Genomic DNA, 27,019 nt, shown 5'->3' with positions numbered 1-27,019 from the left:
GTGTTCCGTATAGATTTGCATCATGGCTCTATCTGCTTACGTGGGGAGGTATGAAGCTATTGTGTAATGTTCTGTGCGTAATATGATATCATTTACTATGCTGTGCAAACGGTGTACACAAGCTGTGTCACCGGCCTCGTCCTATGGAGTCTTAACAGCCTGACATTCGTTATGTTCAATGTTTATAGTAATAATAGCAGTTGATCGTCGTCGTCATAATATCAGATCTTCGGCCTCGAAATGAATGGATGCTTCAGTGCCTCAGCTGGGGTGCATCGCTTTTCCGGGTTCAGACTGAGGCAGCGCTCCAATAGGTCAACGAAAAGCGCCAGCTCCTTTGCTTCACTATCGCTCATCCCTCTTGTCCCTTGCCCCAATAGCCTGGTCTTCAGGTCGCGGGTCGGCTTCTTGAAGTCCATCACACGGGTGGCGAGCCGTCCGGTGATCTTGTCCTCTTCAGTGCTGTGGAAGTTGGACATTTCGTCAAAGTGGAGGTGGGCGAGGGAGCCTCGTCGGAGGAGCTTGGGAGGATATTTGCCACGGCATTCCATGATTGACTTTAGCATTTGGTTGTTGTTGCGGCCTGTGAATAGGATTTTGCCCGTAAACAGCTCGAATAGTGTGCATCCGATGGACCACATATCAATGGCGTAATCATAGGGTATCCCTAGGATGATTTCCGGCGCACGGTAGAATCGACTGACAAGGTATGGTGTGATTTCATTATCCGAAACTGGTGATGCTGAACCCAAGTCGCAAACTTTGAGAAGGTTGCGCTGCTCGTTGACCAGGAGATTGTCCGGCTTCAGGTCGGCATGAAGGATGTTGCACTTGCGCATTAAGCTGAGCCCAAGGAAGATTTGCTGGGCGTATGCTCGAATTGCGCGCAGGTTAAGCCCTACATCACGGCCAAATTTCTTGAGCACCTCTCGCAAATTCATGCTGAGGTTCTCAAAGACCATGCACAAATGACCCTTGTGCTCGAAGCTTCGTACAAACTTGATCATGTGTTTCTTATCATCAGGGTCCGCTTCTTGAAGCTGCTCCAAGATGCCAATCTCCTTTAAGCCAGCCTTCTTCATCGTGTCATTCTGTCTGATGATCTTGATCGCCACCAGATTACCACTATCCGAGTCGATCGCTCGCACTACAGATGAGAACATCCCCTTGCCCAAGTTTTGTTGCACATGGTACCGTCCATTGATCAACTCACCAATCCGAAGGTTATAGTATCCTTCAGGGTCATCCCAGTTATCCATCATGCCAACGTCAAGCTCCCGAGGTTGGGGTACAGCAGACGTGGCAGACGCATGGGTAGGCTGAGCTGCTTCCTCGTTGTCTTCGGCGAACATATCATCATCGTCGTCTGCAAACATATCATAAGGATCCTTCGCCTTCGTTTCTGGTGCTGGGGGTGGGGCATCCGGGAGAAGTACGTCCTGCTTGGTAGTTTGCGTCTCATCGTAGCTTGCAGCGGAGACTTCGTTGCTCCCAGTCTGCTGGCCGTGCTTTTCTCGCTCGGCCTTCATGTCAACAGTAGGGTCATAATCTGCAGCTGATGGCTCATCTCTGTCAGTGCCGTCTACAGCACCATCATGAACTAGATCCGAGTCTTTGTTAACGTTGAGCTCCGGAAACGGATCTATGTTGCTCTCATTGGGGGTCACGGCCGAGTCTGCGTAACTGTTATTATTCACGGACTTCAAATACGGAGAGCATAAAACAAGCATACCTGGTGTCTCGTTACTTGGTGTTACCGCCTCGCTTGTTGGAGGGGTTGAGTCCCTATCACCACTAAGATGTAGTGCTTGGATGCGTAATGGGGCTGCCTGGTCTCTATATTTAGCCCTGATAGCTTCGCGTCGCCTGCGACGTTCCTCAAGCTGGGCAGCCTCATCAATGGGTTCGGTCGGCTGTTCTTCAGCAGTCTCTGTAGAACCATTCACGCTGGAGCAAATATTAGTACGGTTCGGTCCAGAAAAGAAACGCCGGGCATACCGATCATCGCCATTAGAGGTAGCGGCCGTAGAAGCTGCCTGAACCTGATTTTTCTGAGTTTCAGCATCTTTTCTAGAATGTCGAGCGACAGCTGGGGGTTTTCCCCGTTCGCTCACTGACTGTTCAGTAGTAGAAGACCTTCTATTTTTCTGCGACGCCACACTGTCCTCCCTCTGATATCTTTGCGAGTCCCACTCATCACCCGAGTACTGCTTGCGTTTCCGAACTTCGCGGTATGGCGACCGGCTTCGCGTCCGTACCCGCTTTTCCCTCCGTTGGTCATAATCATCGCCGTACCGAAGATCTGCGATCTGGTTTTCTTCCCGATCGTAATCGTAGTAGCTCCTAGGCTGCCTTTGCGAATACCCCCGGTCACCATCGCGTCGATAATCCGCGCGTCGCGGTGGTGTGCGTCCAGAGCGTCTGTCATCGTCGTAGCTATAGTCATAGTCGTAGTCATCGTCCCGCCGACGCTTATAGCCTCTGTAATCTCGGTATGGGGAGCGCGACCTCGACCGGGTCCTGGTCCTGGATCTCTGCCGACGAGGTGACTTGGTCACCGATGCGGATGAATTTCTAACTCTGGTGGGACGGTCAACGCTGCTGCCATTAAGAGGAAATTGCGACGTAGTTGCCTTCGTCTCCGAACCTGATTCGATGATTTCGCCCTCAGAGGCGGTCGATGCAGACCGTGACCTGTGTGGTGCCATGGTGCTGAAGCGCGGGCTCTTTTTGAAGTCTTAATTGACCGTGTTCAGCGAAAGGTGACAGATAGATCAGCTTCACGGATAGCAAGAAAAAAACTCGTGTTAGCTAGAATGCCTCCAGAAAGCTAAAAGCGTTTAGAGTGATTGAGAAAGTCCAACCAACTGGGTAGAGACGCCACAGCGCTGTGTATCTTATCACCACTAAACGATGAAGCAGAACATGAAGCGCTCGAGAGTCAGAGTCGAGATGGGAAAGAGTGATTGATGCTTGGGCCTCGGGCAACGAGATGTTCATTTCTCCGTCATTACTCACCTCGGGACGTTCAGTCACGGGGAAAAGAGTATTTCACGCCTAACCCGTTTGGGTACTAGCCTCTCCCCCGCCAGCGCTTTCATATCTTGCTCACTTTTTTTCCGTCCCCCTCCTCCTTATCCCCATCGCAAACAAGTCCAGACACCGTTTTACGGCCAAAACACTCTTATACTCATATCACAATGGGTGGCGCAAGCAGAGAAGGTGAGTTTCGCACCCTAGACCCATTATGGCCTCTTTTTTGCGCGGTTTGCTAAATCTCTTATCTCTAGGCGGCAAGGTTAAGCCCCTCAAGGCGGCCAAGAAGGAGAAGAAGGATCTCGACGAGGATGACCTCGCTTTCAAGGAGAAGCAGAGAGCCGGTACGTTGCCCTCTATATTTGCGGCCCTTTCAGAAAAAAACTCTGGTGGCTAATATATCTATTCCGAATCTACAGAGGCCAAGGCGAAGAAGGAGCTGCTAGACAAGGCTAAGGGCAAGGGCCCGCTGAACACAGGCAGCCAGGGTATCAAGAAGTCTGGGAAGAAATGATTCTGTTTAGGCAACAGTCTGCAGTTCTCTCTTTTACGAATTCAACGAACCACGAACCACGAATGCAAAGGGGTTCTCTATACCCGCAGTGGCAATGAAAAAAACCCTGCGCTTCGCTTCGCATATCAATGAGCGGCATTTGATACTTTTTCATGGACTTTGTGTTCTACAGTAGACATCTTATACCCTAAGGGTATAGATTTTTCAAGGATCCATAGTTGTAGTGGGGGCATTTGCCTAGTTCTAGGTTGTAGAGATATAAACAAGAAGGGTATCATTCGCGCACTACCAGGTACAAAGGAAGATCTTCACCAACATTATCGCCAACAAAACGGTATAGCAGAGCGGAACATAGATACCAGGGCTCAAAATGCTGAAGGTCGGAAGCGTAGTTGAAAAGGCATAACTCAAATAAGGGTTGACGAACAGAAGCAATGGAAGAATCCATCAAAAATAACATGCTCAACTGGTCACTCTCTTGACCCATAAGCTGCTGCTTTGGCCATATACATCCTCCTTTTCGCGCTTCTTCCAGGCGCGGAGTATCTTCAAGCCGATATCATGCTCTTCCTTCTTGATTTCGGCCAGTTCGGTATTAAGACTCGTAACTGTCTTCTTGACCTCCTCGCGAGCAGCCATGTCGTAGGCGACCGAACTCGGTTGGATGACTTGCGTCAACTCGTTGATGATCGTGTTGATATTCATTCTGCGGCGCACGAGGTCGTTCCTCTTTGCTTCCAGCATTTCTATGCGATCCTGGGCGGTCATTTCTGACGGATTCGGGGGAAGCGCCTTCTCCGAGGGCACTTCAGAGGGAGTGGGCTTTCTGATGGGTCGCTTTCCAGGCGCCATCATGCTGGGAACAGGGCGAGACCGAGACATGACTGAGGGCGTGGTTTCGCTGGGTTGGGACGCTGTTTCGATGATACTCGCCGGCGGGCTCGGGGTGATGCTGTTCCGGGTGCTTGGAGTTGGGCTTCCAGCTTCGGTAGGATTGTAGGTCGTGACACTGAAGCGACTTGTGGGTTCGTCGACGTCATCCTCAGCCAGCGTTAAATCAGTTAGGCTGGCGCTCAGCGGAGGCCCCGATGTCAGATCGACGCGCGGCGGGGCAGTGCCGCCGACGGCGCTAGTGTTCCTCGGTCTTCTGCTTGCTGGCTCAGCCTCTGCATCATACGTATTTGTGCGACTGCGAATTCGAGGTTGGGGCTGACGGTTTTGTTCGCCAGCTGTTATTGTCGTGGTTACTGTTCCGGCCCCTATATCCGCGACAGGCGACGGGGTATTCATTTCTCTTAAGCGATCGTTGCTCCTCGACAAGCGTAGACGGGATGAAGAGCGGTTCCTTGGCTTCTCTTCGATCGGGTTTATTGTTACTGATCGACCACTTTGGCCTCTCCATGGTTCCCGTGGAGCAAAAGGAGTCGCTTCGTAGAAGTATCGATTACGGGATTCGGATGGTTTCCTCCTCGAGTTGAGCTGTTCCTTGCCCCAACCGATAATCTTTGAGCTGGTGGACTGAGGGGTGGCGCTAGATGCGTGTCTTTCAAAAGAAACACTGCTAGGAGTAGCCTGCGCGTATCTACCTTGATTACTCGTTGTTGGCTCCCCGGAGAAATCGTCCCATCGGGTTGCTTTAGCTCTCGGCGTCGGATTTGGTGGCTGTTGGCCAGGCTGCGAATCGACACGCATCCGCGGGACAGGTATTTGGCTTGCGAATTTGCTCCCAGTTCCTCTAGGATGAGTCGCTTGCATGGTTGCATCTTCTATAGGGGAAACTCGTGAGCTATCATGGCTGTGGACCCGGCTAATTGGAGAGTCGGGAGGAGACACATCGACACTCCCCGTTCCTTGAGAGTGGGCACCAGCCGTGGCCGGAGGGTGAAGCTGCGGAGGAAACTGATATGTATCGCTGATTGAGCGTTGGCGGTGATGATCCAAAATAACGGTGTCTCTCGAATAGACTGAAGACGCTACCCGTGGATGGTGCTCCGGTTGAGGCGCGGTTAGTTGGGAGCTGGAAAAGCCATCAGTATCAAACCACAAAATTTAACAGGTCTGGTATGTTGGTTGGCATACGATGGCAACGCTTTCGCAGCGCGAGTTTGGGCAGTGGGCGGCGCTGTCTGATACCCTTGAACATCTTTTGACGATGGATTGTCCCCTGAGGGTTTGCGAGTCCGCTGAAATGGCACTTTCCCCCACATATTGGTCTTCTCTAGGACTGAAGAATCAGTCAGAAATTCTTATATCCGTACGGTGTTAATTTGTGTACGCCATGGTCGCGACTTACTGCGGTTCAGCCCAAGTAAACCCAACGCTGCTCAAAACAAATGCTTAAAAGAAAATAGTCCGAATAATGGACACCTGAAAGACAACCTGCTAGATAAGTTCTCAAGCAGTTGACATGCCCGCACGTCGTATACAAAAAAGATCGGCAAATCGAGGCGATCGGAGGTTGGCTCCAAGCAAGCTCTAGAGCAGCGATCCAAAACAAGGAAACTAAAGGAGGGGAAAAGGTAGAGAAGGCTGAAGAAGGAAAAGAACGAAGGGATGAGATAAGTCGCAGACTAAGAGAGAGTTGTAGAATAAGCAGCGGCGCAGCCACAGGCCTCGTGAAGGAGAGAAAAAGTGAAAAAGATGGTTGCCCGATCAAACAAAAGAGAAGGGATTCAGGGCGCAGGCCGAGGCCAACACATCCTCGATAGGAGGATCATTTGGGAGTTCACAAGATGAACACTGTTTCAGCCTAGTTCTTTCCAGGTTAGCTGCCATTAAAATTGTGGTCCCAGTCGCCTGAAACTCGCCAGTTAATTTATAAATAGCCCGGCCGTTCGTGCAACGGTCGGAAACGAGTTAGCACCAAGTCCAGCCATACAACCCTTCTCGCAGCTTGAAACTTTTCGACTGGGACAGGACTGAAGAACTATTGGGGGTGGAGCTTCAATCTCCTTGCTGGGGATAATAATATTGCACAAGAGGGGTTGAGATTATCTCTGGTAAACTCTCAGTGATTGGCGACCATGCATGCCCTCGTCCGGACAGATCGACGAAGTTCAATCAATTTTACTTTATAATTTGGCACAATACAGGGTGACTTACAATTGCCAGCACCTGATTAGCTCGCTGGGCCCTGCTCTTTTCCTTTGCTATATTGTGCCCCTAGTTGTTTCTTAACCCTAAACGCGGCTGCAAACAGCTACCATGTTGCTCGGTGGGACAAATAGAGTCTTCGAGCCGACCAGAGCTGAGCCTGTGAACGGCCCCGATCACGCTAGCATAATCTCCTCTAGTATGCAGGTGGACGGACCATCTGGCTATGGATGAATCGGGAATCCAAGGGGCGAACTCGAGTCCAAGGAAGCTAATACGAACCGGTGCCTCTATCCATCGGACTCCATTCCAATCATTCAAATTAAGCCATGGCGCTAATATCTGGCCAAGAAACGAACATCTGACTCGTGATCAAGATCAGATGTATTTATTATCACAGCAGACGCTGCTGGGGTAATGCAAAGCAACTGAGTCTCTAGCCATGGTCCAATTCCTCGATCGTCTTGCCGTCTTCCAGCTTTGCCTGCTGGCACTGATCACTCTGGTGCTTGGGGAAAAGATACTTTCCTATCCAACGACTGTTGAGGTCGACCTTCTCTTTCCGCGAAATGAAACCTACAACAACATGACCGGTTTCCCTATTGTGTTCGCCATACAGAACGCCAAAGCTGTAGACGTATTCGGGTGGAGCCTTGAGTGGAAGTTCGTATGGCTCGACGGGGACACAGACGAGAAATTTCTGGACCACTATACCGGCCCAGACCTGACAGACAGTTCAACGCTCAACGAATTCAGGTACATCGCAGACGATAGCTTCCTCGCCCCTGGCAAACTATACACAGAAAACAACTACTACTTGCGCCCTGGTACATACCTCGTGGACTGGGAGTATAGAACATCAACTTGTTCGGGAGGGAAGAGCAAGACCTATATCGACGGCAATTCAGTAGTTGCGCGGTCGAATAGCACCGTCATCTTTACAGCCGTTGGCGACGGGAGCGGACTAGATTTTGAGATTCCATCTGACGTGTGCCCGTTGTATGCGGGACAGTGGACGGCGCAAGAGAGCGGCGCATCAATCGATTGTCCTAGACGTGACTCGAGCTCCTATATCGATCCCGATCCTTGTACAGCCCAGATTAGCTCGGAGCAGATACACTGCCTGCAGGACTGGTTTGGTGGGAATAATAACTCTGAGGCATGTCAATCTAGTTTAAAACGATGGGATGTGTTAGGAGAGACTGCGGCGGCGGTGACTCGTGTCCCAACAATGGCGTATTTCCTGTTTGTACTGTTGGCGGTGTTAGCAACGGGGTTATGATGATATAATCGCAAAGAGCATAATATTAGTTAAGATAAACTCCCTTGATGTAAGAACAATCAAGAATTCCAGATGTCCTTCGTCGATGTGACCGTCAATATGCCATCGCTGATTGGCTCGTCAGCTGTCACCCCGGTTCGTGTCACGTGCAACTGACCCATTCCCGATCTGAGTTCCGTCATAGAAAGGCTGATTGCCGACGGCTGACACTGACAGACCGGCCATTTGAAGCTCTCTCTCGCCATCCTCTTCTCACATCGCTCTCGATCACATCTGAAGCTATCACAGTTTCCCCTATCCATCATGTCCGCAGGTAAGCTCATCCCTCCTCACCGCGCTCAGGCACAGCACAGAAAAAACAACTCATACTAACCATTCCAACCCACCTCCAGTAGACGGAACAGCTCCGCAAGCAGAGGTGTCAGTACCACACTCCCTCCCCACCACCAACGCAGCCCTAACTTCTTAATCCAGGCTCTCAATCGCCTCCCCCATAAACCTCCTCCTCGTCTCCGTCTTCACATTCCTCGTCTACCTACAATTTCGCCCCAAGCAGCCCGCTGTCCTCCCCAAGGCCCCTCCACCCGTCGTCTTCCGCACTTTCATCCCGAAGACCCTCCTCGAGTTTAACGGCGAGAACGACAAGCCTGTATACCTTGCTGTCCGCGGCCGTGTGTTTGATGTTTCCCCCGGAAGGAACTTCTATGGACCGGTATGTCTACTCTATTTCCTACCGTCTTGGTTGCGTCTCCGGACTATATAAGAACGATGCTGATGTTGTTGTTATAGGGTGGACCCTACGAGAATTTCGCCGGCCGGGATGCATCCCGTGGTCTTGCCTTCCAGAGCTTCGACCGGGAGATGTTAACGGAGGATCTCTCGGCCCCGCTGGATGATTTGAAGGATCTGGACGCGGACCAGTTGGAGAACCTGCAAGGTTGGGAGGAGAGGTTCTCGGAGAAGTATCTTGTTGTTGGGAAGCTGGTTGCTGAGGGAGATCCCGAGGCGCCGAAGTCATGAATTTGACATGGGTGCTTCCGGCCTTGCCTTAGGGTGTGTGGTGAATAGCAGATAAGGTGACAGTGGTTGGGTGATGACTTGGATTTGCAGGATAGGAATTATGAGTGATTATAGTGACTGGACATAGGAAAGGTTTCGGGCTTTTGGATTACTTTAATCCAAGGGTACTCGTATGCTTGTATGATCTTTTTGTCATTCTGTACTGGAAAAGCGCAGTCTTATGAGACATGATTTATTAGCTTCGGGAAATTAATTCAATTGTTTTTTAAACAATAGTATGTGTCTAAGCAATGTAATGGGTCCGAAATCCCAATGTTGTCGCAAACTTGCTGCTGCGATCCTTAGGTACAGTGTCGGGATATATATTCCGACCTTGCTATCAATACCGTACTCCACCGGCTGTTTTATATATTTTAACATTTCAGACATTAAAATACAAGCCAAGATATTAAGCAAAACCAAAGCACGACATTATAAGACCTTTGTGTACACAAAAGAAACAACGATACAAAAGAAACAACGATATTCGTTCAATCATACTAAACTAACGACCAGGTCCGCATTCACAGTTCAGAACGGATCTTCTCTTCCTCCTCATCAACCTTATGCTGCAACTTCTCCGCCGCCTCTTGGCCCTGGGCCCTACCACTCGCAGCACCAATCTTCAGCTGGTCCAGCACCCACTGCGCGGCGTTGCTGAACTTGTCATACAACGCTCCTTGAGGCGTCGAAGTACCGTATCGGAACCAGTGGGCGTTTCGCCGGGCAGTGGCGCGCAGATCATTTAGGGTAGACCCTTGATAAACTGGGACACCATAGGAATCAAGATACTCCTTAAGGTCCGAGTGAGACCAGGTATCAAATGTAGCATCTTTTGCGTTGCCGGTAGCTTCCTTGACGTAAGATGTTGCAGAAGCGAGTTGGGAGCCACCGGCCGCTGTGGCCTTGTCGAAGGATTCCCGCGCTTCATTCACGAGCTCATCACGCCTGACTCCGGCGCGGTTGGCGATTTTCGAATTCACTGAAGAGAGGTACTTCCTAGAGCCATCGTTAGTATCACAGTAAAAGAGGAAGGTTAAAGCTAGGCTTGAGCATACTTTAGATTTTCGGTGTCCCAGGTGTCAAATGTCCAAGCGGTCCAGCCCGTGGCAGCCTTGTGCTTGTTCAGCCTCACCTTAGCGACGAGTTCATCGCGCTTGCCCTTCTGGGGAACAGGGATGCCTCGAGCGTCGAGGAAGGCTTTGAGGCGAGAGTCAGACCAGGCGTCGATGGCGGCGTCGAAGGCTTCTTGAGACTTCAAGTCCGCGTTATCGGTGGCTCGGGCATACTCGTTGCCAGCCCTGGATGTTGCGGCGCCGATGTAGTCAGAGGCTGTTGAGGAAACAGAAGAAGAAGCGGAAGAGGCCTGATCGACAAGAGCTGCGCGATGCTTCCGTGCCAACGCAATAAGTTCATTGCGCTGGGAACCTTGTGGAACGTGGAAACCATGTTCATCCAAGAATCTCTTGAGATCGGAGTCGGACCAAGCATGGAACAAGGCTTCGCTCAGGGTTTCCTGTGCAGCATTGGCCGAATGGACCACTGAGGCGGCGATGCTCTTTGCTTGCAGACTAGCCAAGCGCGTGTTACGACGTACAGCTGCGATTAACCGATCCCGTGAACTAGGTTGAGGGACAGGCCATCCGCGCTCATCGAGCCACACCTTCAAATCAGAGTCGCTCCATTGGTCATACAACCAGTTTCCGGGATAGTGGGCGGCTTCGTCCAGCTTCCTTGCAACGGACTCGTAGTTCTCACGAGCTGTCTTGAGAAGAGTGTCGCGCCTGCGTGGCTGCGGTGAGGGAATGCCATGCCGGTCGAGGAATGATTTGAGCTGGGAGTCAGTCCACGTGTCGAAGACCCATTCCTTGGTGTTTTCCCAATGGTCTCCAGCGTGGTCTGAGAGTTGGCCAAGTGGCTTTTGGACCTTGAGATCCCAGTTCGTCTTCACCGCGTTCTCGAGGTTCTTGCGATCAGCGGGAGAAGGGTACGGAATACCTAGGACATGCATTAGTTGATGAACCGGGTTGACCAAGGAAGCACTTCGTACCATGATCCGAGAGCCAGCGCTCTAGCTCAGTCTCGTGCCACTTGTTATACACTAGTGGTTTGTTAGTTGAGCGGACTCCCAATAACAATACTATGAATGTCATAAGTGAGGTCGACTCACCAGCTTTGCTAAACCAAGTAGACGCCCCGACCGCATCAGCGGTTGCGAGGGCGCACACCAGCCAGGAGGCTAGATGCAGCTTCATGCTCGATCTAGTTATATGCTGTTCAGGTAAAAGAGTTCGACAGGGTTAATTGCAATGGCACTGAAACTGAAACAGATTTATCGAAGTTGGGCCATTTAGCAAAAGAACTCGAATAAAAATGCCCATGGAAGTCTTAAAGCTGGGAAGGGTCTTTCGTCACCACCGAGTGACGTATTGGATGCAGTGCTGGCATATGGCGTTTGGCGTCATAGATGGGCGGACATTCCTGGTTCTACCAAGCATTGTCCAAGAAATCTGCCTGTGGTGTCATTGTTCTGGCTGGCTGGGCTTGGCAGAACTCAACAAACAATCCGTAAATCTCACTGCACTTACTTTGTGCTGATCGGGTTATCACTTCTTCATCGTTGGCCCTGTACATTGTACTGTCAGCAATCGATCTGCCGATGACGCTATCTGCAGTGATGGGCTAGGAAGGCGGTGTGAGATACCAGAACAGGCTCGGGTGGCTTGTCGATCCCAGAAGAGGCTAGTTAGTTAACTACTTGTAGTTAGAGCGAACCACCTGACAAAGCTGTCCATCCTGGGAAATGCGGAGACAGCGCCCGGGCTGGCTGGACCTCCCACTCCTTCTCCATCAACAAACGAACTATTCCAGCGTTTATTCTTAGGCGTGAGCGGTCACCGGCGCGTCCGAGAAACCCCAAAAGAGAAAGCAAAACGACTGCCGAAAGCCTTTCACTTCGTGGAAGACGATGTGCTGACGGCTCGGTCGGTCTATCTGGTGGTCCGTTATCTGCCTCGGCCAACTCATACTCTCGCAACGGGCTATACGGGGAACCCCATGAAACTGCTTCGTTGCTGTTCCAACGTCCATATTTGAAGATGGATTCTTCAAATTTACAATGCGGACATCTGGTCTCACCAGGCCCGATGAATTTCGTTCTATCCATGTATGTTTTGGTCGACGTGCCTGCAAATCTGCGTCGTCGCTAATCAAAGCTAGCTTAATCGTGCTGGGGATCCTCGTCTCCTACCTGCCACAATTAATCCGTATTGCTACGTTGAGGAGCTCCTTCGGAATATCGCCATATTTCGTGTTATTGGGAACAACTTCAGGCACCTTCGCTTTGGCAAACATGGTGTCGCAGCGGCAGAGCCTGCAAGACGTTGCATGCTGCAAGGATGTCAGCGGGCTGTCGTGTTTTGCAGGACTGCTGGGAATCCTGCAGATCGCAACACAGATGCTGAGTTTCTTCGCGATGTATGTTCCATATCTTTCAAGCAAAGCTTACAAAACTAACTTACAACTATAGACTTACTCTCTTCGTCATATTCTTCCCGCGGGAACGACAAACGAACACCAGCTCGGTGACGCAGAAGGAAGAACCTACATACCGGACCGCACTGGTTGTGGCCGGAATTTGTGCCGTCCATGCGGCAGTGATGCTTATTGTCACCCTCGCTGTTGGCTTCAGGCAGCCATTCTCACTCCAATCCTGGTCGAATTTCTGTGGCGTCACGGCCGCCATCCTCTCTTCCATTCAGTACTTCCCTCAAATTTACACCACTCTTAGGTTGCGTTGCGTAGGCAGTTTGAGCATACCCATGATGTGCATTCAAACCCCGGGTGCCCTGGTTTGGGCAGGTAGTTTGGCAGCACGGCTGGGTAGCAAGGGCTGGAGTACGTGGGGCATCCTAATCGTTACGGCATGCTTACAGGGCACACTCCTTGTTCTATCAGTGTTCTTTGAGTACCTTGGCCCCAATAAGGGACATAGCCACGACTATAACAAGGATACTCCCCCGAGCCGATCTGGCGAAAGTAACGATACCCAAGATGAAGAAGGTCCATACGAAGAAACGCCCCTCCTCCAAGACAGTCACTGATATACCCATTCAATGGCGTATAAACTCTCGGTCTCAGCTTACGTCAAATACTGTCGCAATCTTAGCTAATTACTCACACAATTTCTGTTAGTGTCTCTGGTTGTTTAAGCTGCGAGTAACTGTAAATCGTTAGCATGTCTTTTTTGCGTGCACCATAGAATAGTCTAGACATCTTAAGAGATCGAGTTGAGTGATTGAATATAAATGACGCGATATTTTGAAGTTCAATAGTATTCATTTCAAATGTTTAAACCGAATGAACTCTCGCAGAAACGGACGAGAAACCATATTTCATTGTCTCATTTCCCCAGCATCAGCTGGCCGGCGATGGAGCAGAACGGTAGTTTCGTCCTCCAGTTCATAATATTCATAAGTCCTCCACCTTTAAACAATAACAATCATTCACCTCTTCTAGATCTCATGGAACATCTCTTAAGCAGCGTTGTAGATCAGGCGGAAGATATCGTTGAAGACGAAGTAGCTTCCAGCACCATCAGGTTGGAGCTGGAAAGTCTGTGTGTAGTTCATGGGCTTCTTCTCGTCATCGACCTATCGGATTAGAAAAAGAAAGAAAGCATTAGCTTCATCTGTATCCCTTTCCATCTTCCTAACCCGCACATACCAGCAGAGCACCTGTAACAAGGACTAGAATGCCGCCTTGTTCGCTAGAGGGCTGGGAATCCAAAGTAGCGACCTGATGCTGGACCTTTTGGAAGGGTAGGTTCTATATCCCGAATAAGTTAGTATCCATTAAACTACCGAGATAAACCCGTGATTATAATCCTGCGACATTTGTGCGGGCGAGACCGGCGCATGGGGTGGGCAGGGGCGTGTAGAGGTTCAGGGTTGGTTTACTCACGCTCAGTTTCTCAATAATCGCACTGACACCTTGGACAGAGGCTGTTTCGAAAGTGAGCATGGAATGGTCTCGCTGTTGGGGTTTCAAAAAATATAGCAGTCAGCCCGTCTGTTTCTTCTGCCCCGGTGGTATTAGAAGAGGAAGTGGTGAAGGGCATACGTAGAGACCCGCGAGGCCCTGGCGGTCACTATCGAAGGCTTGATAGTAGAACTGAACAAATTGCTCTGTTTACGAGATGTTAGGTTTCGTCTCTATTTGTTTTTGCTTTTGTTTTGTTGCCCGTTGTTTCGCTTCCCGGGGCGGTAGGGAAGTTATGGTCGGCCGCAATGGCAATCGACATAGGGATAACGTACGTGCGATTCCTTGAAAGTCTATAAACATTTGATAGAAGAATTAGTGGACCATTCTTTACGGAGTTTGCAGGCTTATTCAATTGTGACTCGGGTTCCTGCTGGAGGGGGGTTTCAGAGCCTCAAGGAGGGGCAAACAAAATATTGCGCAAGGGAGTGCGCAAGGATAATGACTTACCAGCCATCTTGATAGGTTGTGTGGTTTGAAATTGATGTCAGAGGGGAATTAAGAGAAAGAGCACAACTTGGGTGCGATAGAGGTATTGAGGAGAAGCGAGAGAGTTATTGCCCGATCAAATAGCCTGACAAGAGAGAAGGCTGAGAAGGATTTCCCGAGAGAGGGGAGGTGACTGTGGGGCAGCCTGGAGCGATGCCGTAAGCGCAAGGCATCAGGCCTAAAAGCATTACGAACTACAGAGAAGAACGCCCAAATGACTCGAGGCAATCATGTAGCTACGTAAATGGGTTGAGATTGCACATAAATCATCCATATAGAGGTCAACAGTTGATCTACCCTTCTGAGTCCGAGTCTGCAAACATATCCTCTGCTCGTGGCCGTGGTTTGCGCACTGGCCCAGTGGACGTATTTGGTGGTTTCTCAGTTGTAGTAGTCTCCTGCTGTTCCTTAGGTTTGTCCACTCCTCCAAGTGTCTTTCCTTCTTGTTCGTCTCCCTCATCCTCTGCGAGGAGGTCTCCATCTAAGTCTTCTAGATCGCTGTCCTCCATTGGCTCGCCATCAATATCACTCATCGGTTCACCGCCGACATCCATATCTCCAGCACCCGCCTGGTCAACTTCCATTTGGGTGGGCTTCGTCTCAGTGGGACGACTTGCGTCAAAGTGTGAAGTGGATGACTCCTCATCGACGGTCTTCCAGCGGCTCTTATTCTTAGAGAATGCAGCAGCAGCCCGTTCGGCTTCTGCTTTCTCCTTCTCCTCTTTTTGCTCTTGCTCTGTGAGCGGCGGCTTTTCGAAAACTTGGAAGAAATGCTCCTGGCTCGACTGCGGAAATACGCACCACCCTTCCCAGAGATGTAGAAGGGAGCCGATACTGCGTTTCCACTTCTCTGCCCTCAGTCGTCCCCAGCCTAACACCTTTTCAAGTCTCCCAAGATGTTCAAAAACTTGATATGATTTTAATGCTGATTCAAACAGCTGTCGGTATCGCCAGGCATGGCGCACACCGCTGGTAGCAGATGAAGAGAGGATATCGGAGATCAGGTAAAGACCGACCAGTTTAGCAGCAGACGTATCCAGATTCTCCTTCCCCGTGTCATCTGTAGGGGCTGCATTAGTCTCATCACCATTCTGCTCCTTGCGGGCAATTCCCTTTTCCAATTCACGGTCAGGATTCGCTCCGGTGTAAGCGTAAGGTTCGATAATGTTTGACACAATCATCTCTACTACCTCGTCGGCCCCGGCGCCTGCTTGCTTAATGGCGAATGCAGTGACCCGCGCCACATCACCTTTGCGTAGCTTTGCGTGAGTCGTCGGAAGTCGGGCAAGAAGGTGAGCCAGTTTCGCCTTTTTTAGCGGATTCATATGGCCTAGTCCTTCATTGCCTGGTCCGATTCCATCAATGGGAGGTGCTCCACCGTGCTGCCGTCGGTCATCCTCCCCATCGGACATGTCCTCATCAGATGAATCATAGTTCTCGTCAGACACAAACTCGTCTAATCGAGTAGTATACTCAAACATAAGGTTCGCTTCAGGAAATAACCAGTTGGCACCGCCTTCGAAGATAGGTAAAGACTTTTGTAACCGTCCTTGCTGGCTTTGAGAGCGGCCATTGGTGATAACGTCCCATAACTTCCATCGATAGTATACTCCGCCGGGGCTCCTTGCATCCCAGAGCCAAGCCCACTTTTCCTCTCTTTGAATTTCTGGGCGACTCATAAGCAGAGCCTCAAATTCAGGGCCGTAGTTCAACAGGTTCTCCAGGGTCTTGTGAATGAGTCTTAACTGTTTCAAATCAGACGGCGCCTTCACCTCAACCTGCATTGTAGAACCACTACCGCCAAGAGTTGCACCATACGAGCTCGGAGGCGCAAACCCACCCCGATGTAAACCAGGAGGCGGTGCGCGGTTCAGTCGTCCTCCAAGTTCCGGCGTGATTGACTTTGCGCCGAAGGGAAGAGAACCTGTGGACGCGGGCCCGACAGCAACAGTTGAACCCAGCGCTGCAGATGACAGATGCCTTGAAATAGATAAATAGTAACCCCATCCTAGATACCGGTTTTGTAGAGCACTAACGCTACTATCAATATCGGAGGCCGCAGATTCACTGGCGAGAGTCACAATCGCTGATACAGATTTCCGCATGGTAACAGATTGGCCTGTGGGTTTTAAAAATTTGACGTTGTCAACGTTAAGCACTGAAGGTATTAGAGACTTGACCACGGATTGGGATGTTCCTGGTGGCAGAGACGCGAGATATAGCGTTGGTCTAGCTGCAGCCCTCTCAGCCTCTTTCGCATCCGCGGCACCCTCATCCTCGTCGTCCGATGCACGAAAGGCGGACGCAGTAGACGCACCACCGCCATTATCAAAACCCAGTGTCCCTTGTGTTGGCTCTCTATTCCGATGTAATGATTGAAACCCCTCGTGTGTACGTTTGCGAGAAATTGACGGTGGAGCCGGACCTAGAGTCCCAGGGCCGCTCATGCGCGGACCAGAGCTCGTGAAATGCCGCTTTGCAGGTCCTCCGCCAAAGCCAGTGTTCCTATTCCCAATTCTAGTCTGCTTTCCCTCGAATGTCGAGCGGTCGGGAACCGGCGAATCATCTTCGAACGATTTGACAAAGTCCTCATATACCGCGGCTGTCTCGGCGCGTTCGCGGGCACGTTTGGCTTCGGCTTCGGCTTTCTGGCGTTCGAATAGCGACTTCTTGGCTGGACCGGACAGCTTTGACGAGACGTCTGGGGTCGACTTGGATTTGGAGTCGTCCGCCATGTTAATGAGGCTGCAAAAGCAGCAGACCAGTATGTTGTCAAAATCCTCTTCAAGGTATTGTGTTGGTTGTCAAGACTCAAGACATTAGGTAACTTGATGCAGGAGTTGTTAATGGAAACCAAGCTATTGAGGACTCCATTGGATCGGAGGCGGAAAATCGCTGTTGCCTGAGGCAAACTCCCGACTTAGCGTACCGCGCGGACTCCATTGATCTTCTACTTACAAACAGGCATTTCATCTTCGCGAGGGTTGCAATATCATCATAATATCATCATAAGGAATTACACACAAGGCAAAATGGCTGCTCCTCAAGTGCAGGTACTCCTCCGGTTCCTTTCTCAAGATGCCAAAGTGCCGTTGGCGACCGCAATGGGCAAAGCCAACAATCTTATCAAAGCCGATCTCACAACGTATGGATGACAGAAGTCCGAGCAGAATTATCTGAGGTATAGTCTAATTTTGTGGCAGAGCCGAAAGTATATCCAAGGGAGAGCTCAAGACGTTACAGGAGATATTCAAAGACGACAAGCTCGCAAAGCAAGTGCTTAACGCTGCTAAGAGAACATCCAAGAAGCGCGCTGCGCCGACAGAAAGCACAAAAGGCTCCCCTCAGAAAAAGTCTAAAGCTTCGTCGCAAGCTGATACTACAACCCCATTCGCCACTGAAAAGGCACTGGCTCTTCCCATTTCGTCTGCCAGTGAAGCAGAGCTTTCAAACATAGTATTACTCACAAATAGGGCACCGCTGGTGCTTGCCTTTGCGGTTTGTGTCTTGAAGTACACAATGCCTGAGCAACCGATATCAAGTAGGCTCAGCCTGGCCCAGGCTGTTGTCAGCGCTAATAGCCGCTCAAAGGCTGTTAGTTTGGGCCTTGAGAGTGGACAACCCGCAGAACAGGAAGGCTGGGGCGAAGGTCAACCTGTGATTACGGTTTTGGGTAGGGATGTCAAGGTGCTGAAAAGGTGGGATTACGATCCTCGAGAGGGGCAACCGCAGTCTACACAGGGGTCTCAGGATCGAGAGGTTGTACCTGATGATATACTAGGGCAACATCCTCCGGGCGGCTCTGAGTCTGCGCCACCATTTTGGGGGATTGACACCGAAGCATTAAAACGCGAGCAATCAAGTCGTTCTAATGCAGCCATTGCTTCGGAGAAGACGCTCCCGATACATACTCCGCACTCGGCACGCTCATATCTGTTGAGATCATTCGTAAGGAAGCCTAGTGGGGACACCGAAAATCAGATTCCGCCCAAAAAAAAGAGCAATGTACAGGTCGAGGCAGAAAAGATGGACTGCTTGAGCCAACTTTTGCAATGCATTGATTTGGTGTGCCGATCATGGGCGTCCGCTTTAAGTGTGGACGAACTGGATAGACGTGCTTGGGCTTGGTACGTCCGTGTCAGACCTTCTGTCCAAAGCGGGATAGGAGGGTGGGGAGAGAAAGGAGCTGTGAAACTGTCGGAGATCCTGGCCCTGAAGAGACATTCATGACCAGGTTTTCTCTCAGCGAGGGTCACTGAAGTCCCTTTCGGTGATCAGATTACAGTAATATCAAGGTTTAAGGCCATCTTGCTTGCCCTAGAATATAACTACCATGCGCCGGTAATAGATCCTTAATGATCAAAGGCAAATCATGAGCAGGATGCTCGGGGTCTACTATTATGACAAGAGCGAGATTCATGGAACTTTGGAATCCTTATACTGTTTCGTGCAAGGATAAAGTGCTCGTCCCACGACGCTATACAAAAGCCGATCCTAATCAACAACGGCCGCTAGTTATCCAAATGGCTCACCGAGGCCTTCGTCAATGAAAGTCAACGATATTCCCTCAGCCTTGGTATCAAGGGTTCGGGTCATTAGCACCTACTTTTATTTATAGGAAGAATACCCGTGCAACAATGGCAATGCTGACAATCCATGCATGCATGTTGTTACAAGATCCGAAACAATGCCATGGTCCTTGAATTGGGCTTTTGCGCCATGTAAACAGAAGGAAAAGTGACCGTAAACGAGGCCTTTGCCATGATGAATGTATCAGTTATCAGTAAACACTGACGCGCCATCTGATAATTAAAAGATGACACATTCCCTGAGGATCATACTCCTTAAGCAAGTGTAATCGAGTATATCGCTAGGTATGGTAGTCAAATGTCTGTGCGATGAATGCAGTTATTAGTGATCATAAGAACTCGATTGAGAACGGATGTCGCACATTTGGGCACTGGTCAAGTGACCTCATTGCCCTCCTTGCAATCTGATGACGACGATGATGAGTCTCCTGGAATGCGGAGGGACACCCCCCAGCTTTCAAGGGCTCATCTCTCACAACGGGGCATTTCCGAGTTCAGGCAGATATGTAGCGTTGATAGCATTATCCGCCCCCGGTATCCTAAGGGATTTGCAGCCTTGCAGGGCTCCAAAGTAAAGACCTGTTTTGGTTCCACCAAGACCCGAATTCAACGACTTCGCCTCCTTTGTTTGAGTTGAATGAAATTTCGTTCCTGAGCAGCATTTGTTTACCCATGATCCACTAAGAAGAAACATCAAGGCCCTTCCGAACAATGGTGTGGCGATTTGTGAGGTTGCAAGGTTTTCCTGCTTTTGACATCCACATTTCTTAGGGATGCCAAGGACTAGCGGGGAACAGTCGGATGAGCGACCAAGTTTAGTGACATTTTTCCGAGATGGCCGTCACGATGATAGGTTGTCCTCTATTTCCGTTCGCTCCTCCAAATCGCTTCAGAAGCATGCTAGTTTGACGCATCTGCCGAGGAAGGGCCGGGAAGATTGAACGAGAGGATAATTCGTTCCAGGCGTGATGGGTTGAGAACTGAGGCGCAGCACGCATAACTAACATTATTCCTAAGAATAATCGGCCAATGTGGGCAACCGCCGAGTCCATGACTTAGGCTGCCGAGTATAGAGGGTGGGCTTTTTTTTTATTTTTTGTAGAAGGGAAAATAATAAGAGGCCAACTGTTTGAGTCCAGTGTCCCCTGTACGAAAGTGAAACCAAGGAAGGGCTTTTTTGGATTGCAGAAACCAAGATCCATCTTCCGATGATTATTCCCTCAGCCAAGGCCGAAAACGACTAATCCCGAAATGGAAGCCTTCCTTCCTCAGGCTGCCACTCCTCTCTTCCTCTCAACCTCTCTCTCCCTCCCATCAGAGATCTGCCTCTTCATCCACCACTGGCGACCAACCATCCCGACCCTCCACAAACATACCTCCCCAGCTTTATAAGTCGTTATTACACGAACTAACCGATCTCGCTATTTGTTCCGTCGCATGGGTCGTCGCCCCTTCGCTCTTTCGTCCTCCAGCCCCTCCGCGCCCGTTCCGGATCACTCCTTTGCCCTCAACGCCAGTCCGAACTCGAGTCGACTTCAGGTGACGGGCTGACTCGATAATTCAGTAAGATTGATCGAACAGATTAGGGAGCCCGTCAGGGCTGTATAACGCCATGTCTGGGCGTCTATCTTCCGACCATTCTCGCTCCTTCTCGCAGTCTTCTCGGTCTCGATCGGGACCGTCTCAGGACCCTGATTCAATGCCTCACCCATCTACCCCTGGCCGGTCATCGAACCCCAATGTATTCTCAGACGAGTACTCCTTGGAACATTTAGACTCGGAACAAGCGACCCTTACGCCTCGAAGTTTGTCGATTTCATCCGTCGCCTCATCTCACACCCTTCGATCCTCGCTACCACATCACCAGAAGCCATACAATACATCCACAGACGGCGATGAACTACTAGAGAATCCGTTTCGGGATGAAGCCCGGGTTTCATTTGAAGATGATACTGCTAATCGATCTAGTCTGCCCCAGAAAGGGTTTGACCTATCGTATCGCAACTCGGTCAATTCGAATTCAACAGCGCCCTCGACCGCCCAGCGCAGTCAAAGCACATCGTCTCGCTTTTCGATACCACCTCGTGCTCTTAGTCCTTACACCGGAGCCACAGGGCCCAGTCACCCGTACGCGATGTACCCGCAGGTCGGCGTTAGTCGCTCACCGAGTGTAGCCACTACTTCGACTATTCGTCCAGTGGATGGGCCCTTGACTGAGTCAAACGGCCCGCAACATCCTTACGCGATGTATTCCCAGAATGTTGTGGTCGAAGAAGGCTTGGAAGACTCAGTCATACCTCTGGGCTTTCCAGGACACCTCCAAGAAGCATACCAAAGACCACCCAATCGTGCCGCCGACGACGTTGGTGATCTGATTGGACCAGATGGGTATACTGAACAACTCCCACCTTATTCTCGTTACCCCGAGGGGACCTCCCCGAAACTAGAAGCGACGGCTGTTGTACTCCCGGAAGTCCCAGCCCTCGCGGATCAAACCATTGGTAACAACGAGCGAGATGTTGCTACATCGGACGTGTCATCAGGAACTCTAGTTGCCGGAAATCATCAACCGGCCGCACGCGGGAGTGGAGCACCAGACGAGCCACCACCAACCGGAGTTATGGCCTTTGAAGAAAAGTTGAAGAGGAGGGGCAAAAAAAGAGTATGTTGCGGGCTGCCGGTTTGGACATTGGTTTTAATATCTGTTGTCATGATTGTTGGAGGAAGCATTGGAGGGGCCATTGGCGGTATATTAGGCGCTAAAAAGGCTGCGGAAGAGGCGACCTCTTCCGCAACCCCAACTGTCGTTACTTCGACGGTCCCTCCTCGAACAGATGCAACTCCACTGTCCACCCCACCGCACGGCCTGCCGGATCTCAGTCTAGGCACCTTTGCCATTCCCGCCGCACCAAAAAATCAGTCGAAGTTTTGTATTCAAGATCAGGAACAAACTCCGTCATGGGGTTGCTATAATCAGAAGCCTATCCCAATCAAAATTGGCGGCGATGAAGATGACAGGACAATCGACTTCTACAGCGACCCGTTACCCAAAACGTTGACGTATGGTGCACAGGCGCCGTTTTTCACTCAACCTTCGATGTCGCTCGACCTGGTGATGGATACAACAGATCTCAGTCTTGGACCCGCTCTGTCATTTTTCACGTTCTTTGACAAGTTAGTGGTGGTCCCCGAAGATACATTTTCCTCGTCAGATGTATCGAAGCGGTCTGTTTCAGAGAATGATGTGCTCGCTGGCATACATCATCGCAAACGCTCAAGCGACATTGGAGACCGACCGTGGTTCTGTTGGTGGAATGGCACATCTATGGAATTTTTCCTTTACCTCAACCAGACAACCAGAGACTGGCGGTCTGATCACGACTCGAGCACCAAAACTTCCTCACAGGATTCTCCGTCAAAGCGATCTGATGCTCCACTACCAAATTATGATCGCAGGATTAAAATTGACGAAAAGCGAGATAACGCGGAGGCCCAATCACCGTATTGCCAGCAAATGAAAGTCCTGGATGACGGCTCGATTGAGTCGGTATCCACCGATACGATTGGAATCAGCGTGAATGAACCGACGGCGACAACCACGGTCAAGGGCTCTGGAGGCGCAACTCAAACATATACGGCAAAGGTACAATATCAGAGTGTATGTTATTGTGCTTCATTGACCGACTAGCATGGCGGTTCGGTATCTGAGCCTTTTGATTCAAGACGATTTTAAAAACGGCAGCTGAAATCGTGGCGGCGGCGTTATCGGGGTGGTTTAATGGTGCTTCTATGAGCGACAGCCTATTCTCGTACGGTTCTATATGTTTTACTTCTCGGCGCGATGGTTTGATTTCCTCTTCTCATTTTTTTTGTCTCGTCAAGGATGGCGTGTATCTTGCCTGTTCGACTACTACTCTCCTGTTCTGGTCATTCCAGTGTTTGATGACTTGTTTTGTTTTCACCCTATTGTCTGGATTGGATCTTGACTCTCGTTTTTGATACTCTGGTCACGCATACGGCGTTCATGGAATCGTCATGGTTGCATACGGGTCCTCGGATTCCGTCGTTCAGTCTTTTCTGTTTTTGTACTTGATCCTGGATCTTTGTTCTATTTGAGGGTTTTGCACTTATCTCGATGGTTAGTGTTGTCTTTTGGGATGTATATTGGCATGAGGATAATGCCCCACTCCAGTCCCATTTTAGGTATATATATATACTACTTATGCATACTCCAAGATAATCCCAAGCGGATTCGTTCTAGTAGCCTGCTTAGCGACTTATTTTGCCCTCACGGCCGTACGGAGTGTCTGAACTGGAAATTAGATATGACGGCTGGCAACGTCATAGGCTTGTCGCCAAACCCTTAAGCACGTCAGCATGGACGCCATATATTGAAGAAAGATTCATACCTTGCAGCTCTGAACTCATTAAAAAAACTGATTGTACTTGCTTTCTTAATCCAAATACAAAATTTCCAAATACTCAGTATGAACTCGCTCCTCCGCACCAGTCGCTCACTTCGAGCCACCAAGCCTACAACGCGATTGCCCGTCTTCCTCCAAGGCCAAACCCAACAGCGACTGAACAGCCATAGCTCCTACGGCAATGGCGAAACTAAACCTGAAGACGATAGAAACAGACCTACCCGTGACATAGAGCATCCAGGTATGTCACCACTTTGCCACCCACTCCGCAACCGTACTGATTGCCTACTTACAGGACCACCACCACCCAACGTCACCAGCGAGAACAACTCCAAGTCACAGCCATCATACAAGCAGTCTGAGTCGCCGACCGGTGAGGAAGAAGAAGATATCAATACGAGGCCATCCAACAACGCTAAGCCGACGATCACGGATGGCCATCAGTCGGCGAATGTTGACAAGGAAGGGAACATGAAGCCTAACGTTCCTGAGGATGTAAAAAGACACAATGAAGACATCGATAAGCGGTTCGACAAGCCTTACAATCGGATTAAGGATGAGGGAAAGGTCGAAAAGGGGTTTTGGGGGAAGTTAGATGGGCAAGAAGGTTACTAGGCACCTAGTAATTGGTGGATATTTCCAAGGCTGTTAAGTGTGTGATTTTAGATGCGTGGTCGGGATATTAAAATCCACGATATTCTTTATGTATTGAATAAAATACTTCGGTGAATGAGAATATGAATAGGAGTAAAGCTGTTGTGGTGTATAGTTCAGGTCGAGGCCGCTTTCGGGCCAGATTAGCACAAGTCGCTCGTTAGCGACCGCGGCGGATCTCCCGCGTGTTTGTTCCTGAGCTGCCCCCCGACTTGAAGCTCTCGAGCAGCCTCATCTTCTGGTTCTGCAATTTTATCTTGTCGCAAGTTCATTTTACTGTGCAATCTCAACCCCAGCATTAAATATGGCTCCCAAGGGCAACAAGTACTCCGTCATCCTCCCTACTTACAATGAGCGGAGGAACCTCCCTATCATATGCTGGCTCCTGGAGCGGACATTTCGAGAGAAGTGAGCGGACACCCTTACACCCACGACCGATTAAAAAAGCATTGCAGAAAGCGAATGTTCTTGAAAGCTAACAGATAATTAAACAGCAACCTAGATTGGGAGGTCATCATCGTCGACGACGGCTCCCCCGATGGCACCCTCGAGATCGCCAAACAGCTCCAAAAGGTCTGGGGCGCCGAACACATCGTCCTCAAGCCTCGCGCTGGTAAGCTTGGTCTTGGAACTGCATACGTCCACGGCCTGCAGTTTGCCACCGGAAACTTCGTTATAATCATGGACGCCGACTTCAGCCATCACCCCAAGTTCATCCCCGAGATGGTTCGCATTCAAAAGGAGACAGACGCCGATATTGTCACCGGCACGCGCTACGCTTCCCGCGATAACATCAAGGGTGGTGTGTACGGATGGGACCTATTCCGGAAGTTCACGTCGCGGACAGCGAACTTGATCGCGGACGTGATGCTCATGCCAGGTGTTAGCGATTTGACGGGCAGTTTCCGGTTGTACAAGAAGAACGTGCTGGACAAGGTGATCCACAGCACGCAGAGCAAAGGATACAGTTTCCAAATGGAGATGATGGTTAGGGCTAAGGCGATGGGATTCAAGGTTGCTGAGTGCCCGATTACCTTCGTTGACCGGTTGTACGGAGAGAGTAAACTCGGAGGCTCCGAAATCGTGGAGTATCTTAAGGGAGTTTTCAACCTTTGGCTGAGGGTTTGATTTTGTTTACCCCTTCCCTTCTATTGTCGTCGTTTCGGTTGTTCTCTCCCTGTCTATTCCATTTTACATGCGTCCGTGATGACTACCGCACCAGGGTACTTTCCTATGTCTTGTATATTAATGTCAGGTTTCTTATATCCGTCTGATAATTGATTATTGTTCCACTCGTTGGTTAAATTATTGGCCGAGGGACTTAGACCGTTCGATTCTCAAACCCGATTCAAGTAGTTCAGCACATGCTCGATCAACCATGCCTGTCCTTCGTCTCGGACATTGTGACTCGCTCCAGGAATGATTCCACTAGCCTCATCGTCCCACTTCTTAACCCCTCCAGCATCGGTTGCTCGCTTCCATCGCGCCATCAAAGCCTCCTTATCGACCCCATTTGGCGCGTACTCGTCGTTTCCGGAGTAGAGTGCAACAAGAGTACCCCGTAACAGGCCCCGTGTCGCAACCCGCCCAAATGTTTCACCAAGCCTTTCATCCGTTATATCCGTGCTAAAAAGGTCATCTTCCGACGGTTTTGCAGGGCTTTCAGGGCTCGCGAGGCTCCAAAATCTCCTCACATTAACTGGTGTAGAAGGTTCCAACCCAACCAGTCCTGTGAGATCCAGAGGGCAAAGCGTACGAGCTGGTTGCTCGTGTGCAAATTTCACCAGTGTATCATATGCCTCCCGGGCTTCTGAGCTCTCCTTTGCGGTCTGCAGTATCGCTTCCCGATCAGATACGGGTGCCTGCATGATCGCCCCATCAACAACCGGACGGGTGAGGCCTTGTACACCATCAGCGTCGGGATTGCGTGGGAGTGGATTCTCTGAGTACACGTAGTGCAGGACATCCTGGCTCCCTGTTGAATGGCCCATGATGACGACCTTGCCAGCGGTACCATTCGCAGTGGAGTTCTTTTTCAGGTTACGGACATACTCGACACATTGGCCGATCTCTTCGACGTCTCGGTCGAGACTACCGATTCCCCAGCCGCTGTAGGAAGAAGAGAGATGGAGATGGTAAATGGACCATTCTGTGGGCTCCAAGGCCTTTGCAATTTCCTGGACGTATGGAACTGTGTAGAGGCCGTCCGTGAGACCGCCAATGAAGAGGAGACTGTGTGGCTTGGGGGTGCTTGGAGAGCCGAATTCAAAAGCTACCAAGCGCGGAGCCTGCCATGGGTTAGCGTCATGATTTACTTTGCTGATCAAGAGGAACATACATAATTGTGTAGGATACCAGGATATGATGCGGCCATCTTGAAAAAAAGTGGAAGCGTCTCTATATAGTACTACCAGTACTATAGTGAGTAGCTTGTGCTGTTGAGGCGAGTTTTAAGCTGACTGAAGCTGTTGGCGGGGTAAAAATAGTGGGCACTTTGATTAATAGATGCAGCCCACAATAGAGGTAACTGGACAGCACTAGTATCGGGCTGGAGATGACGCAATCGGTTTATTCTATCCTTTTCCAGTTGAAGCCTGGAGCTATACAAACGGGTTGATGTCAAGTAAAAATGATGCTATACACAAATACGGCTCTAGGCCGTTGTTTCTGGTGCAAGTGGTATTTGAATACCGTTACAATACAGAATAAAACGCCAAGATATCCACTAAGCCTGGTCGGGAGCTATGGTTTCGATGAGGTCCCGCGAGCTCATCGCTTCATTCTTCATTCTTTCCTCTTCAAATCGAAGGGTTTGATTCTCGAGCATATTGTCCTATCC

The 27,019-nt window shown here is 50.2% G+C and overlaps 14 protein-coding genes across 14 annotated transcripts; 8 read left to right on the top strand and 6 right to left on the bottom strand.

Annotated features, from left to right (window-relative positions):
- Positions 1 to 221: 221 nt before the first annotated feature.
- Positions 222 to 2,708, bottom strand: ASPVEDRAFT_129054 (putative serine/threonine protein kinase (Prp4); the record flags this gene model as incomplete). The annotated part of the gene is made up of 3 exons (XM_040806603.1): positions 222 to 1,675; positions 1,733 to 1,947; positions 1,999 to 2,708. The coding sequence occupies 3 exons, from the start codon at positions 2,706 to 2,708 to the stop codon at positions 222 to 224; spliced, it is 2,379 nt and encodes a 792-aa protein (XP_040666178.1).
- Positions 2,709 to 3,200: 492 nt separating this feature from the next.
- Positions 3,201 to 3,550, top strand: ASPVEDRAFT_81988 (translation machinery-associated protein 7; the record flags this gene model as incomplete). The annotated part of the gene is made up of 3 exons (XM_040817118.1): positions 3,201 to 3,222; positions 3,291 to 3,380; positions 3,456 to 3,550. 3 exons carry the CDS (start codon positions 3,201 to 3,203, stop codon positions 3,548 to 3,550), a joined length of 207 nt encoding a protein of 68 aa, XP_040666177.1.
- A 462-nt stretch (positions 3,551 to 4,012) lies between these two features.
- On the bottom strand, positions 4,013 to 5,757 carry ASPVEDRAFT_51603 (uncharacterized protein; the record flags this gene model as incomplete). The annotated part of the gene is made up of 2 exons (XM_040814502.1): positions 4,013 to 5,567; positions 5,630 to 5,757. 2 exons carry the CDS (start codon positions 5,755 to 5,757, stop codon positions 4,013 to 4,015), a joined length of 1,683 nt encoding a protein of 560 aa, XP_040666176.1.
- Positions 5,758 to 7,085: 1,328 nt separating this feature from the next.
- Positions 7,086 to 7,925, top strand: ASPVEDRAFT_81986 (uncharacterized protein; the record flags this gene model as incomplete). The annotated part of the gene is made up of 1 exon (XM_040817117.1): positions 7,086 to 7,925. The coding sequence occupies one exon, from the start codon at positions 7,086 to 7,088 to the stop codon at positions 7,923 to 7,925; it is 840 nt and encodes a 279-aa protein (XP_040666175.1).
- Positions 7,926 to 8,127: 202 nt separating this feature from the next.
- On the top strand, positions 8,128 to 9,227 carry ASPVEDRAFT_39876 (cytochrome b5-like heme/steroid binding domain-containing protein). Its single transcript, XM_040812027.1, has 4 exons — positions 8,128 to 8,238; positions 8,318 to 8,345; positions 8,400 to 8,637; positions 8,715 to 9,227. Exons 1-4 carry the CDS (start codon positions 8,229 to 8,231, stop codon positions 8,943 to 8,945), a joined length of 507 nt encoding a protein of 168 aa, XP_040666174.1. The 5' UTR covers positions 8,128 to 8,228; the 3' UTR covers positions 8,946 to 9,227.
- A 3-nt stretch (positions 9,228 to 9,230) lies between these two features.
- On the bottom strand, positions 9,231 to 11,632 carry ish1 (double-strand break repair enhancer MSC1). Its single transcript, XM_040812026.1, has 4 exons — positions 11,155 to 11,632; positions 11,035 to 11,085; positions 10,043 to 10,982; positions 9,231 to 9,983 (listed from the first exon to the last, which is right to left on the bottom strand). The coding sequence occupies exons 1-4, from the start codon at positions 11,237 to 11,239 to the stop codon at positions 9,509 to 9,511; spliced, it is 1,551 nt and encodes a 516-aa protein (XP_040666173.1). The 5' UTR covers positions 11,240 to 11,632; the 3' UTR covers positions 9,231 to 9,508.
- Positions 11,633 to 12,082: 450 nt separating this feature from the next.
- ASPVEDRAFT_126903 (PQ-loop repeat-containing protein) lies at positions 12,083 to 13,087 on the top strand (the record flags this gene model as incomplete). The annotated part of the gene is made up of 3 exons (XM_040806402.1): positions 12,083 to 12,150; positions 12,204 to 12,461; positions 12,514 to 13,087. The coding sequence occupies 3 exons, from the start codon at positions 12,083 to 12,085 to the stop codon at positions 13,085 to 13,087; spliced, it is 900 nt and encodes a 299-aa protein (XP_040666172.1).
- A 409-nt stretch (positions 13,088 to 13,496) lies between these two features.
- On the bottom strand, positions 13,497 to 14,131 carry ASPVEDRAFT_39873 (nuclear transport factor 2 family protein). The gene is made up of 4 exons (XM_040812025.1): positions 14,106 to 14,131; positions 13,947 to 14,018; positions 13,710 to 13,811; positions 13,497 to 13,636 (listed from the first exon to the last, which is right to left on the bottom strand). The coding sequence occupies exons 2-4, from the start codon at positions 14,004 to 14,006 to the stop codon at positions 13,520 to 13,522; spliced, it is 279 nt and encodes a 92-aa protein (XP_040666171.1). The 5' UTR covers positions 14,007 to 14,018; positions 14,106 to 14,131; the 3' UTR covers positions 13,497 to 13,519.
- A 675-nt stretch (positions 14,132 to 14,806) lies between these two features.
- Positions 14,807 to 17,248, bottom strand: ASPVEDRAFT_51599 (SWAP/Surp domain-containing protein; the record flags this gene model as incomplete). Its single annotated transcript, XM_040814501.1, has 1 exon — positions 14,807 to 17,248. One exon carries the CDS (start codon positions 17,246 to 17,248, stop codon positions 14,807 to 14,809), a length of 2,442 nt encoding a protein of 813 aa, XP_040666170.1.
- A 297-nt stretch (positions 17,249 to 17,545) lies between these two features.
- ASPVEDRAFT_884593 (uncharacterized protein) lies at positions 17,546 to 19,079 on the top strand (the record flags this gene model as incomplete). The annotated part of the gene is made up of 2 exons (XM_040818328.1): positions 17,546 to 17,658; positions 17,717 to 19,079. 2 exons carry the CDS (start codon positions 17,546 to 17,548, stop codon positions 18,741 to 18,743), a joined length of 1,140 nt encoding a protein of 379 aa, XP_040666169.1. The 3' UTR covers positions 18,744 to 19,079.
- A 1,635-nt stretch (positions 19,080 to 20,714) lies between these two features.
- ASPVEDRAFT_129149 (uncharacterized protein) lies at positions 20,715 to 22,790 on the top strand (the record flags this gene model as incomplete). Its single annotated transcript, XM_040806611.1, has 1 exon — positions 20,715 to 22,790. The coding sequence occupies one exon, from the start codon at positions 20,715 to 20,717 to the stop codon at positions 22,788 to 22,790; it is 2,076 nt and encodes a 691-aa protein (XP_040666168.1).
- A 723-nt stretch (positions 22,791 to 23,513) lies between these two features.
- ASPVEDRAFT_39866 (uncharacterized protein) lies at positions 23,514 to 24,279 on the top strand. The gene is made up of 2 exons (XM_040812024.1): positions 23,514 to 23,767; positions 23,822 to 24,279. The coding sequence occupies exons 1-2, from the start codon at positions 23,590 to 23,592 to the stop codon at positions 24,139 to 24,141; spliced, it is 498 nt and encodes a 165-aa protein (XP_040666167.1). The 5' UTR covers positions 23,514 to 23,589; the 3' UTR covers positions 24,142 to 24,279.
- Positions 24,280 to 24,484: 205 nt separating this feature from the next.
- On the top strand, positions 24,485 to 25,308 carry ASPVEDRAFT_51596 (dolichyl-phosphate beta-D-mannosyltransferase; the record flags this gene model as incomplete). The annotated part of the gene is made up of 2 exons (XM_040814500.1): positions 24,485 to 24,588; positions 24,675 to 25,308. The coding sequence occupies 2 exons, from the start codon at positions 24,485 to 24,487 to the stop codon at positions 25,306 to 25,308; spliced, it is 738 nt and encodes a 245-aa protein (XP_040666166.1).
- Positions 25,309 to 25,517: 209 nt separating this feature from the next.
- On the bottom strand, positions 25,518 to 26,554 carry ASPVEDRAFT_128077 (uncharacterized protein; the record flags this gene model as incomplete). Its single annotated transcript, XM_040806514.1, has 2 exons — positions 25,518 to 26,468; positions 26,519 to 26,554. The coding sequence occupies 2 exons, from the start codon at positions 26,552 to 26,554 to the stop codon at positions 25,518 to 25,520; spliced, it is 987 nt and encodes a 328-aa protein (XP_040666165.1).
- Positions 26,555 to 27,019: the final 465 nt, after the last annotated feature.

Source organism: Aspergillus versicolor (genome assembly GCF_001890125.1).
Source record: "Aspergillus versicolor CBS 583.65 unplaced genomic scaffold ASPVEscaffold_3, whole genome shotgun sequence".
In the NCBI taxonomy this organism is placed as follows: domain Eukaryota; kingdom Fungi; phylum Ascomycota; class Eurotiomycetes; order Eurotiales; family Aspergillaceae; genus Aspergillus; species Aspergillus versicolor.
Note: the sequence above shows the minus strand (reverse complement) of the source record. Positions and strands in the feature narration are given on the sequence as shown.